This window comes from Heloderma suspectum, chromosome 1 (genome assembly GCF_057233095.1).
Source record: "Heloderma suspectum isolate Gila_16-S chromosome 1, 16-S_ref, whole genome shotgun sequence".
Classification (NCBI taxonomy): domain Eukaryota; kingdom Metazoa; phylum Chordata; class Lepidosauria; order Squamata; family Helodermatidae; genus Heloderma; species Heloderma suspectum.
Window position 1 is genome coordinate 154,632,803 of NC_139458.1, and position 13,505 is coordinate 154,646,307.

At 41.4% G+C, this 13,505-nt stretch overlaps 1 protein-coding gene across 3 annotated transcripts in view; it reads right to left on the reverse strand.

Annotated features, from left to right (window-relative positions):
- Positions 1–13,348, reverse strand: part of CCDC14 (coiled-coil domain containing 14) — a 31,147-nt gene extending 17,799 nt beyond the window's left edge. Inside the window, exons 1-7 of one of the 3 annotated variants that reach the window (XM_084807545.1) lie at positions 13,247–13,348; positions 8,983–9,038; positions 8,360–8,435; positions 5,629–5,701; positions 5,155–5,295; positions 1,158–1,403; positions 966–1,057 (exon numbers count right to left, since the gene is read on the reverse strand). In XM_084807545.1, coding sequence (XP_084663671.1) covers positions 966–1,057; positions 1,158–1,403; positions 5,155–5,295; positions 5,629–5,701; positions 8,360–8,435; positions 8,983–9,038; positions 13,247–13,279 — 717 coding nt within the window. In that variant the 5' untranslated portion in view covers positions 13,280–13,348. Of the gene's footprint in view, positions 1–965; positions 1,064–1,157; positions 1,404–5,154; positions 5,296–5,628; positions 5,702–8,359; positions 8,436–8,982; positions 9,039–13,246 lie in introns of all 3 variants that reach the window. The other 2 variants (XM_084807537.1, XM_084807531.1) reach the window with 2 other exon arrangements.
- Between the last annotated feature and the right edge of the window lie 157 nt (positions 13,349–13,505).

The following is a 13,505-nucleotide window of genomic DNA, read 5'->3' on the forward strand; positions in this document are numbered from 1 at the left end:
AGATGTTAGCATAGCTAATGATGAGGCATGATGGGAGTTGCAGGCCAAACCATCTGGACAGTCACAAGTTGTCTGATCTAAAAGAACAAGTAACAAGCAAATTCCACTCATACATTGCTGAGCCTCTCACACACTCCAGCATTAGTCTGAAGCATTTAGATGTATCGGAAAAAATGAGACTGATTCGGGAACAGATGACTAAAAATAAAGGGGTGCATAATTAAATGTGTGTGAGGAGTGCAGGGAAACAGATTCAGGAATAGGAAAGCAGTCTAATCTGCTGGAATTCAGCCTAGTCGCAGCACAAGAAAAGGAAAGGTTCCTCCTGTGCAAGCACTGGGTCATTACTGACCCCTAGAGGGACGCCGCTTGCGCTGGCATTTTCATGGCAGACTATAGCGGGGTGGTTTGCCATTGCCTTCCCCAGTCGTGACTACCTTTCCCCCAGCAAGCTGGGTGCTCATTTTACTGACCTCGGAAGGATGGAAGGCTGAGTCGACCTGAGCCGGCTACCCGAGACCCAGCTTCCTCTGGGATCGAACTCAGGTTGTGGGAGAGTTTTGGTTGCAATACTGCAGCCTACCACTCTGCACCACACGAGGCTCAGTCTCAGCACAACCTTAAGCTTAAAATAGAGTCCTGTTGCCTCCCACCTGGAATGAGAAGGTTTTGAAGACATTGGATTTGTGCAACAGACATGTAGGGCTTCAGACATGTTGCCAAGCTCAAGAAGAACTGCAACTCATTCCTGTTCACCTCTGACAGCCCCAAATAAGAGATGAAAAGGTAAAATGACTACTAATCAACATCTATTCTAGATCAACACTCATTAAATTCCATTAGACTCAATGATGATTAAGGAAGTTTTTAAGGAAGGAAAAATAGATTTAACTATCAACATGTAGAGAATAAAACATGGCAAAACAAATTTGACTGCTTACTTACGGATCAAGCAGGGTACTTACAGGTTGAATGACTGCAGGATTAGCTGTAAGCTGTGGGGACAGAGCTGGGGTAGAGGTAGGTAAGCGGTAGTTGAACACTGTAAGAGGCTGATCTGCTGCTATCAAAGAAGCGCAAAAAAGCAAAATTGTTAATGCCAAGGTTAAAACAACAACAAAACTACTGTCAGACCAAAACGTGACAACCCTACTCACCGTTTTCAGGAATGGTGGAAAGTGGTACTTCAGGAACACCACTTGATGTTTGTGGAGGCTGGATATTTAGGAGGGACATTTGGGTTTGTACATGCTCACACAGTTTATGATGCATTACAGGAGACTGCTGACTGCAAGGTACATGGATCGGTTGAACAGAAGGAGGTTGTTTGGTGCTTATAGGGGTTGGGTCCTTTCCAAAAGCAGTTGCATTAATTGAAGATGGCTTCCTATTTGACATGGGCACTATGGAAAACAAAATAATGATTTTTTAGGTCATGAGCTAAACCGTGAAGGGACACTCAAGATGGGAAGGTCATGGCATAGAGGTCAGACTAAGTACGATCCCTGGGGAAGGAAACGGCAACCCACCCCAGTATTCTTGCCATGAAACCTAAATGGATCAGTACAACCAGAGATATGTCGGTATACCATCGGAAGATGGGACTCCCAGGTCGGAAGATGGTCAAAATGCTACTGGGGAGCAACAGAGGATAAGTTCAACTAGCCCCAGATGTGATGACGCAGCTAGCTCAAAGCCGAAAGGATGGCTAGTAGCCGATGGTGCTGGTGGTGAACGACAAATCCGATGTTCTAAAGATCAACACACCATAGGAACCTGGAATGTAAGATCTATGAGCCAGGGCAAATTGGATGTGGTTATTGGGGAGATGTCAAGATTAAATATAGACATTTTGGGTGTCAGTGAACTGAAATGGACTGGAATGGGCCACTTCACATCAGATGACTACCAGATCTACTACTGTGGACCACAGTAGTAATGGAGTACATTACTACTGTGGTCCACAGAAGAAATGGAGTAGCCTTCATAATTAATAATAAAGTGGCTAAAGCAGTGCTTGGATACAATCCAAAAAACGATAGAATGATCTCAGTTCGAATTCAGGGTAAGCCATTTAACATCACAGTGATCCAAATGTACGCTCCAACCACAGATGCTGAAAAAGCAGAAGTAGATCAGTTGTATAAGGATCTGCAGCACCTACTGGATAGTACGCCAAAAAAAGATGTTATTTTCATGACAGGAGACTGGAATGCTAAGGTGGGTAGTCAAACGACACCTGGAATTACAGGCAAGCATGGTCTGGGAGAACAAAATGAAGCGGGACATAGGCTGATAGAATTTTGCCAAGACAACTCACTGTGCATAACAAACACTCTCTTCCAACAACCTAAGAGAAGACTTTATACATGGACTTCACCACACGGTCGACACCAAAATCAGATTGACTACATCCTTCATAGCCAAAGGTGGCGGACATCTATGCAGTTGGTAAAAACAAGACCTGGAGTTGATTGTAGTTCAGATCATGAACTTCTTATTGCACAATTTAGAATCAGACTAAAGAGAATAGGGAAGACCCACAGAGAAGTTAGATATGAGCTCACTAATATTTCTCATGCATATGCAGTGGAGGTGAAGAATGGATTTAAGGGGCTAGATTTAGTAGATAGGGTCCCGGAAGAACTATCGATAGAAGTTCGCAACTTTGTTCAGGAGACGGCAACAAAAAACGTCCCAAAGAAAAAGAAAACCAAGAAGGCAAGATGGCTGTCTGCTGAGACACTGGAAGCAGCCCAAGAAAGAAGGAAAGCAAAAGGCAACAGTGATAGGGGGAGATATGCCCAATTAAATGCAAAATTCCAGGGGTTAGCCAGAAGAGATAAGGAATTATTCTTAAACAAGCAATGTGCAGAAGCGGAAGAAGATAATAGAATAGGAAGGACAAGAGACCTCTTCCAGAAAATTAGAAACACAGGAGGTAAATTCCAGGCAAAAATGGGTATGATCAAAAACAAAGATGGCAAGGACCTAACAGAAGCAGAAGAGATCAAGAAAAGGCAGCAAGAATATACGGAAGATCTGTATAGGAAGGATAATAATAACGGGGATAGATTTGACGGTGTGGTCAGTGAGCTAGGGCCAGATATCCTGAAGAGTGAGGTTGAATGGGCCTTAAGAAGCATTGCTAATAACAAGGCAGCAGGAGATGACGGTATCCCAGCTGAACTGTTTAAAATCTTGCAAGATGATGCTGTCAAGGTGATGCATGCCATATGCCAGCAAATTTGGAAAACACAAGAATGGCCAACAGATTGGGAAAAATCAACTTATACCCCCATACCAAAAAAAGGGAAGCACCAAAGAATGTTCAAACTATCGAACAGTGGCACTGATTTCACATGCCAGTAAGGTAATGCTCCAGATCTTGCAAGGTAGACTCCAGCAATTCATGGAACGAGAACTGCCTGATGTACAAGCTGGGTTTAGAAAAGGCAGAGGAACCAGAGACCAAATTGCCAATATCCGCTGGATAATGGAGAAAGCCAGGGAGTTTCAGAAAAACATCTATTTCTGTTTTATTGACTATTCTAAAGCCCTTGACTGTGTGGATCATAACAAACTGTGGTAAGTTCTTGGTGGTATGGGGATACCAGGTCATCTTGTCTACCTCCTGAGGAATCTGTATAATGACCAAGTAGCAATGGTAAGAACAGACCACGGATCAATGGACTGGTTTAAGATTGGGAAAGGAGTACGGCAGGGTTGTATACTCTCACCCTACCTATTCAACCTGTACGCAGAACACATCATGCGACGTGCTGGGCTTGATGAAGCCAAGGCTGGAGTGAAAATCGCTGGAAGAAACATTAACAATCTCCGATATGCAGATGATACCACTTTGATGGCTGAAAGCGAGGAGGAGCTGAGGAACCTCATGACAAAGGTGAAAGAAGAAAGTGCAAAAGCTGGGTTGCAGTTCAACCTCAAAAAACCCAAGATTACGGCAACCAGCTTGATTAATAACTGACAAATAGAGGGAGCAAACATGGAGGCAGTGACAGACTTTGTCTTTCTAGGCGCAAAGATTACTGCAGATGCTGACTGCAGCCAGGAAATCAGAAGACGTTTACTTCTTGGGAGGACAGCAATGACAAATCTTGATAAAATAGTTCAGAGCAGAGACATCACACTGACAACAAAGATCTGCAAAGTTAAAGCAATGGTATTCCCCTAGTAACCTATGGCTGCGAGAGCTGGACCATAAGGAAGGCTGAGTGAAGGAAGATATATGCTTTTGAACTGTGGTGCTGGAGGAAAATTCCGAGAGTGCCTTGGACTGCAAGAAGATCAAACCAGTCCATACTCCAGGAAATCAAGCCAGACTGCTCACTTGAGAGGATGATATTAAAGGCAAAACTGAAGTACTTTGGCCACATAATGAGAAGACAGGATACCCTGGAGAAGATGCTGATGCTAGGGAAAGTGGAAGGCAAAAGGAAGAGGAGCCGACCAAGGGCAAGATGGATGGATGATATTCTGGAGGTGACGGACTCGACCTTGGGGGAGCTGGGGGTGGCGACGGCTGACAGGAAACTCTGGCGTGGGCTGGTCCATGAAGTCATGAAGAGTCGGAAGCGACTGAACGAATAAACAACAAAAAAGACGTAATATAATCCAGTGCTAATCCTTTTGGGTTTTGGAATCCAGCTCTTGCAAGGTTATCCTTGAAGTGCAACTGTACATTTGTAGCCTTGGTTATGACAATTATTCATAGAATATAAAGGTAATGGTCTATATTCTTAAATATTGACCATTTCCTAACAGTACATTGCTCAGTATAATGACTTATACTGACATATGAGGATGGAAATGGCCTTCATTTGGACCAAGAATGAATAGTAAATACTGTGGTTTAGTCCCACTGCTGAAAACAGAATACATTTAAAGTCTATGGCTGAAGATACGCCTTAATGAAGCAAATCTGATCTACTAGTATAACTGAAATTTACTGAACATTTACAGTGTACTCAGATTTGTAAATAAAACCACAGCTTTAAAAACTTAGAGTGGAAATTGTGTCTTATAATTTCATTGGAAATAATTTATAATTGACAAGCTAAACATTAAAGGGAGAATAAAATTAAAAGTTATGGGGAAATATTTGTTTTAAGCCAAAGAAAAACTGCTTACCTATTTCTTTATGCACATCTGCAGAAATAAGTTTTTTCTTTAGGCCCCTCTTCTTTGGAACATTTACTTTATTAAGTAATGATCTGGAAGTCGTTCTGACAATAGCTGCTTTCTCCGCCTTTCGACAGATAGACTCCATTCCTAGCATCATTTGAAACATTATTTATTTATTCATACAATTTTAAACCTACCTTTCAGGGTGCACTGCCCTCACAAGGTGGTTTACAAGATTACAAAACACTTGAAAATACAATTTAAAAAGCACAGACGCACACGCCAGCTCAAGTACAGACTGGAAGACTGCTGAGTTGAATAAATGTGCCTTCAACAATATTACTTAGGAACAGATTAAGCCATCTATACTATACTATAGATGGCTTATTTTGTTGCTACGTGGTATAGTATCTATAGAAAGGTATCTATATCTATAGTATAGTAATCTATAGATTACTGAAGTAATCAAAAGGATGCTACCTTCAGATTCATTTTGCAAAATGTCTTTTAGTAAAGCTGCACAGCGATCAAGGCCATGATGAATAGTTGTAACCTGTGGAAAGGATATAAATAAGATTGCATACCGTTGTTTCCAGTCACAGAAAATAGCTCATTTTAAAACCTATTGAATGTTCCAAGCCATATATAACCTGTGGCAATACTAACAATTTTTTCTGTGCTTTAGAATTATGGAACTGAAGGACTTCCTGAAGAGGAAGAGGGTGAGCAGGGAGTTGGGAAAAACAACATTATCAGTCCCAGGATTATTGGAAGCCTTAACCAATCCCCATTCTGGTTTGTGTCTTAGATAAAAACACTTATTTGCATTTTAATATTTAGCATAGAATCCATTATGCCATAATGGATTCTCCACTAAATATGAAAATACAAATAAGTATCTTTATTTCAGACAAAATTATCATGGCTATGTACAAACTAAGAACAGAGGATTTTAAAGGTACAATCCTATGCATGTTGAGACAGAAAAAAGTTCCCCAACTCCCAGCTTTCCCCAGTCAGCCATACCTAGGATTGTACCCTAAGCACCCCAAATTCTAAAGAATGCATACTATACAATGTACATCTGGAAGAGTGGTACATACACGTTATTACTTATGTGTTACTAAGCAAAATGTATGTAACTGCTTTCAACCATCATATAAATCTTACACCTGCAAAAAGCCTAGCACATACATAAAACTGGAAAATGCAAGGTGCGGCACCTCCTTTGTGTGCACATGTTTCGAAACACTGACTGAATATACATCATTGTCAGGCTTTCTTCCATCCTTTGTCAGGATTGCACATTTAAGTGGTTGTGGTGTTCAAAAATGTTTGCCTTGAAATCAGTAGGACGAGTTGAGATGTATTCACTGACCTGTAGAACAGCCTTACCCAATCTGGTGCCCTCCAAAAGTTTTGTACTTCATCTGCCAGCAGCTCCAGCCAGCACGGCTAAAGGTCAGGAATGTTGGGAGTTGAAGTACAAAACATTTGGAGGGCACCAGGTTGAGGAAGGCTGCTGTAGAACTTGTGGGTGTTTGCAGAACTACTCCACAGTGCCACTCATTCCGCAGAAGGTTGCAGTGGTTGGATGCTCATCATTTCCCCAAAGCCCTCCCTTGATTCCACATATCTGCAACTTATTATCCCTTCTTATATCTAACCTGTATATAAAGCTATTAGGGATCATACAGAAATATGGTGTTTCAAGTGTTCAGTATACCGAAGACATACTCTGTACCTCCTTTTTCCATCCAAGGCCAAGTTCTGCAGTCCCACTCTTACCATTGCTGGGCAGCCACTGAAGGTAGAAAACAGACTGCACCACGGACCACTCAACACTTTAAATTATTAAAGTCTACATCTAAAACGATGTAGTGTGAGAAACATATGCTCGCAAACGCATGCATCATACAGGTACATTTGCTAAAGAGCATGTATTAAAGATGCTGGGTTTGACCTCTATCTTGCCCTACAGTGCAAAAAGATAGTGCAAAAATATATTTACTACCAGCTGCATATTGCAAGTGTGTGCCTGTGTATTACACATACACACACAGCAAATCACCTAGGAGACTCTCACATAGTCCAGATTGGAGTGTATGGGGCACTTTTCAAATCAGCCCAGAACAGGCAGCCACAAAGTCTACATGTTGTTCTGCAGGACAAATTATTCCTCTTCACACAAACCCAGTTAACTCCTATATATATTTTTTTTTCAAATTCAGCATAATCCATGTTTCCCAATGCCACTTATATGGTAAAAAGACCATAAATAATGAAAAATGTCACATTATGTAAACCAGCCTTCCTCAAACTGGCACCCTTTGTATTACAATTCCCACCACCCCCAGCCAGCATTGCCAATGTTTGACTTAAACTTAATGCACTATTTATGGAATGCTCTCCCTAGGGAAGGTTGCTGGTGCAATTTTGTCACCTTTTAGTCGCCAGGTGAAGATGTTTCACTTTTCCCTGGCATTTGGGTAGTTTAATGGTGGTTATTTTAAAGCTTTCTTTGGTGGCTATTTTTGTTATTCATTCTTCTGCTGGATGGGGAATGGTTTTACCCTTTAGGTGAGCTTTTACTTTTGTAACTTTGTATGGTTTTAATGAGCATTATTGTATGTGGTGTTTTCTTGGTTTTGTTTTTATTATTCTTTTGTAAATTGCTTCAGTGCCTTTCTGTTGTGTGAAGTGATACATAAATGTAATAAAGTAAACTGCAGAGCAAAATGTATATCTCTTTAACCCCCCTGCAACATCAAATAACCCATATCAATCACCTTCATGCATCCTATTAGGTTCATCTGATATGTTCTATAACACACATTTGCACATATAGTTCTGCCCCTTGTGCTGCTACAAATACCACAAACTCCAGTGGTACACAGTGCACACAAGCACATAGAACCACTTAGTGGCTGCCCCACAATGCTCAACTCCTTTCTTCTAAAAGGTACTCAGACTTTACAGAATCTTCTGCGCACTGCAAGACTACTTGGGCTGGCATTTCAGCAGAGCTATACGTTTAATACTTTATATCTGTACCTATTCCTCTTGCACTAATTTTAATCTTACTATCTGATGTATTTAAATGTATTGTTATACACCCACAGCCTCAGATATTGGACATTCCACAAATAATATTCAATATATTGTAAATAAGAAGCTCAGCCTAGACTTTTGCATTGCATTCTTTCATTACCTGATCTTCAGAGTCTGTGGAATAGAGAGAGTATCCAGAATCAGCATCTGAACGTGCCCCTTTTCTCAGAGCATTTCTGGAATATAGAGATGGTGTGTTGACAATCACTTCATCAAACATACAGAGGAAAACTTGGAAACAATTTGTACTTAGATATCTTGGAAATGAAAAATTCTAATAAACAGTTGCAGAAACAATTCCAGCAGAACAATCATTTGAAGCCACTGCAAGTTACACTTGATAAAGAGTTGAAGATTATATTGTCATTTTTTAAAAACACAATTTGGTCCTAACTAGCAAAATATTATGATGACATTTTGTTTGCTAACTAGTCTTAAAAGGTTAAATAACCTAGAAGAACCCCACTTTTTCTGCAACATTTTATTTACAAAACATTTTGCCAGCAAGTAGTACAACATTTAGAGCAGGCATGGGGAACTTGTGGCTCTTCAGAGATTGTTGGACTCCAACTCCCATCAGCCCAAACTAGCATGGCCAATGATCAGGAATGATAGGGGTTGTAGTCCAACATAATCTGGAGGGCAACAGGTTCCTCACCCTTGACTTAGGGCAATGTTGACAATAAGCATTAATGTAAAAGGTATTCATGAAGATATTCTTACTGTTTCTTCCCACTTGTTAGTTTAGCTGATCCTGTCAACCTTCCTGAAGACAGTACCTGTTGATTGCACAAGTAACCACTTAATATTTTATATTCTTTTTCCAGCAGAATTGTAACAGAGAACACTCATCTCTGGTTTATGAAGAAAGTATTAAAGTCTATTCAAAATAATTATGTTTTGTACAGGAATGCCACAATGCAAATGATATCTTAGTTTAAACTATTAAAAATATATGGGCAGGACTAAAAAAGAAAATAATCTACTTTAATAGTACTGCAAAATAACCCATAAACACAATAACTTGCAGCAATATAACATGTCTGTATATCTAGATCAGGGGTACAGAACCTCTTTCAGCCCAAAGACTGAATTTCACTTCGGAGAAGTTCTTAGGGGCCACATTCCAGTGGTGGTGGGCTCTGAAAGCAAAAGGGGCAGGGTCAAAACACACACACACACCTTTTTAGAATGTGGAAAAAACTGCACAAAAGCCAGGAAACCATCAAAAGATTGGTGGTTTGTGGTAAGGGGGTAAAGCCTTCTGAAGCACTCCAGAAGGCCAGATTTGCACCCCTCCCCTGGCCTGAGATTCTGCACTCCTGACCTAGAGCAATACATAAGAAACACCCTAAATCAGTATGTATTGATCTAAAATCAGTGTGTTAAACTAGGTTTTAAATAATCAAGAGACCAATTTATATCAAGGCGTCCATTTTGAAATTCATATATTTTCTGAACAATCATGAATACTAACTAGCTGCTACAAAAATTAAAGCATATTGGTTCTAAACTAAATACTAATACAGCCTTTATGCAGCTCAGAAACGGAATCTCAAAACTCTGGTCATGCAACCCAAATAAGCTGCTGCACTATATTCGAGATGGGACCAGACAGATTTCTGTTTGCATTTACGCTAAGCAAGATCACACTGAGCAAGATCATTTATTTGAAGGCTAACACTGCAATCCTATATACATGACCTTGGAAGAAAACTGCACTGAACTAAGTGGAATTTCTGTCCATGTAACATATGGACATGCATGTTGCATGGATCAGATGTAAATAGGGGTCCAGAACTTTCCAGAAGCAAGGGCTTGTAGTTACTGGGCAATGCAGTGTTTCTCCATGAAAGGGAAAATAAAAGCCCATGCTGTTTGGTTGGTAAAGAAGATTCCTAACTCAAGAACTGAACACACTGCAAAGCTCAGATAGTTGGAGGGCAAAAAAGGAGTACATGAGCACCCATATAACCTTCATGGACAATCCTAATGAGACATAAGATGGCATCAACTGGATTCTAGTGCCTGCAATGATTTTTTAGTTCTTGGATCCAGTAATTTACACTGCGTAATTTATTATGCTTAACCTCAGAAAGGTATTTTCCTCCTGGTTTTCTTTTATACAGAAAATCAGTCTTTAACTCAAAGTGTGATAGAGATAGTCATGATTCAGTTTTAAGATATTATAAATGCAAGTTTAAAAAGTTCGTAATAAATTCAGTTTTAAAAAAAGATGTTCACTGTATTTCTTTTTAAAAAATTAAGACCTCATTTTATTTTTATTTTAATCTGATTTTCATCCACCCAGACCTAAATTCAGCTCTTCCTGTACCTAAGAATTACCACACAGGGCCAAGCCAAAGGTCGATCTAGAGCAGCACCCACCAACAGTGGTCAGCCAAATGCCCAGTGCAAATGGTCATCAACAAGGGATGAAGGAGACAGCAAACAAGAGAGGATGATTTGGCATCCATCATGGCTTAGTAGATAACTATACTAGGACTACTTTTCCCAGTAGTAATGTATGGCTGTGAGAGCTGGACTATAAGGAAGGCTGAGCGCCGAAGAATTGATGCTTTCGAACTGTGGTGCTGGAGAAGACTCTTACGAGTCCCCTGGACTGCAAGGAGGTCAAATCAGTCCATCCCAAAGGAAATCAACCCTCAGTGCTCATTGGAAGGACCGATCCTGAAGCTGAAGCTCAAATATTTTGGCCACCTAATGCGAAGAGAAAACTCCCTGGAAAAGACCCTGATGCTGGGAAAGACTGAAGGCAAAAGGAGAAGGGGACAGCAGAGGATGCGATGGCTAGATAGCATCACCGATGCAATGAATATGAACTTGAGCACGCTCCGGGAGAGAGCGCAGGACAGGAAGGCCTGGCGTGCTATGGTCCATGGGGTCACGAAGAGTCGAACACGACTGAACAACAACAACAAGACTAGGACTGGGGAGACCCAGATTCAAATTCCCACTGAGCTATGAAACTCATGGGGTGACCTTGGGCCAATCACTGTCTCTCACCTTCACCCATCTCACAGGGCTGCTGCAAAGGTAATGAGGGGGGAAACAGTGCCCTGAGCTACTGGAAGAAGGGTGGGCTAAAAATGCAGTAAATAATAAAACTAATAAATAATAAAATTAAAGTATATTGCCTTAGATTATGGAGATCTCATGTCATGTTAACACAATTAACAGATGTGTTAATTTTTAAGAAGTAACTATGCTAGTGAACATCAACTCAGGAAGACAAACTAACCCTAAACCAAAAACTGGAATGGACCTTTATTTTTTCCTGAACTAGAACAGAACCTCAAAATCTGTTGATCCTGAAAATCAGATTACTGGATCAGAAAAAGGACTGAACCAAACAACAAAGCACCTGATGTGGTACACTTACTGGTCCCACCAAAACCATAATGAGCGCATAAAAACAAAAATAGTATCTGAAGGATTTATATATTTTGGGTTTGTACAAGTTTCTATACCCTGCCTCTTTCAAGGGCTGGGCCTAGGAAGTATTAGGTAGGGACTGGATTGGAGGCCTACTTCTCTTTTGTAACAGGGGTTTGGACAAGTTACAACAGAGAAAGGATGAACATACAATATGGATGTGAGGTGATAAAACAATAGGAACCAGGTGACACAGGACATATTTGATGTCTATCAAATGGTCTTTATGTGTATGGTACAATGGGAACATATGTATCAATGCAAAATGAATGAGGAATATGTTTGAAATGGGGATTTGGGAACTGAAAATTGAGGCTGGGAAACAGGAAACAAATTACAGAAAGAAAGGAAAAGCAGCATCAAGGATCCAACAGGACTGATTCAATGGGTACGAACACAAAACTTGTTGGGAGAGATGACAAACCTAAGGGGTTTGCAGTGCACATGTTGGAGGAAAGAAAGCAGGAGACATCACTTTTGCAGACCCCCATGCTGCAGTGCTCTGTAGGTGGCAGGTGTAGTATTAGTGCATCTGTGGTAGCTACACCTTACTATGATCAATTTGGATGAATTCCCAGAAATGGGTTGGCTCCAGACTTTGCCATACTTTGCCTAGCTCAAGTCCCGTTAATCAACAGGTCTTATCTAACAACTGCCAAGTCTAAGCCTATCTATGCCTCTAGCATTCCTCCCTTATATCTAAGGAATCCATTCACTTGAGCCGTTTAGGTGCATATACAACCATTGTTGTTGTTGTTCAGTCGTTCAGTCGTGTCTGACTCTTCATGACCTCATGGACCATAGCACGCCAGGCCTTCCTGTCCTGCGCTCTCTCCCGGAGCGTGCTCAAGTCCATATTCATTGCATCAGTGATGCTATCTAGCCATCTCATCCTCTGCCGTCCCCTTCTCCTTTTGCCTTCAGTCTTTCCCAGCATCAGGGTCTTTTCCAGGGAGTTTTCTCTTCGCATATACAACCATAGCACGGTATAAATATTAACAATAAAAGTTATTGCATCAGCACTATAACGAGGAGCGGCTACGCTTGCATGGTTAAACCCGACCTTAGGGTAAGTGATCTCTCAGAAACGACAACACATCATATCCACGCACTCTAAAGCCAGGTACTCCGGCTAGTATTTCAGAGACAGAGAGAGAGATTCCAGATTTTCCATCGGGCTCAACACAAGCCTAGATCCTCTGCTTTTACAAGGCTGGAGACCACCGCTCGCGCCCTGCCCAGGAAAAAACAACCACCAGCTAATTTTGGCCATGCTCTCTCATCCTCCTTTTTCAAAACTTTCCCCATCGCCCCTATTTGCTCTGCTGGGGGCGAGGGGGGGGGGGGAGTCTTGCAAATAGTCATCTTCACTCGCTAACCTTAATAGGGGAAGGAAAAAGTAGATACAGGGGTTTTGCAAGGCACATATAAGAAACATTAGGAGTGTGTGTGTGTATATATATATATATATATATATATATGGTTGCTTTATTCTCCCACTCTCTTACGCTCCCCCAGTTACTGGTTTTACCTTATGGTGCCGTAAGGAGCCCTGTCTCGCCATCGTCACCCAGACAAGAGCAGAGAGGGGGACACAACACCCCCCCCCCCCGTCTCTTCCTCAATCTCGACTGATGGGTCCAACGGCTACTCAGGCCTAACGCAGGCCCCGCCCGCTCCCGCCTTTCGTTATCAGGCGGCGGTAGCCTGAGCGGGAAAGGAATAGAGGGGCGGGAAATGAGAGTACGGGGGCCTCTTATTGGCGAAAGCCGTTGCGAAATTGAACCAAT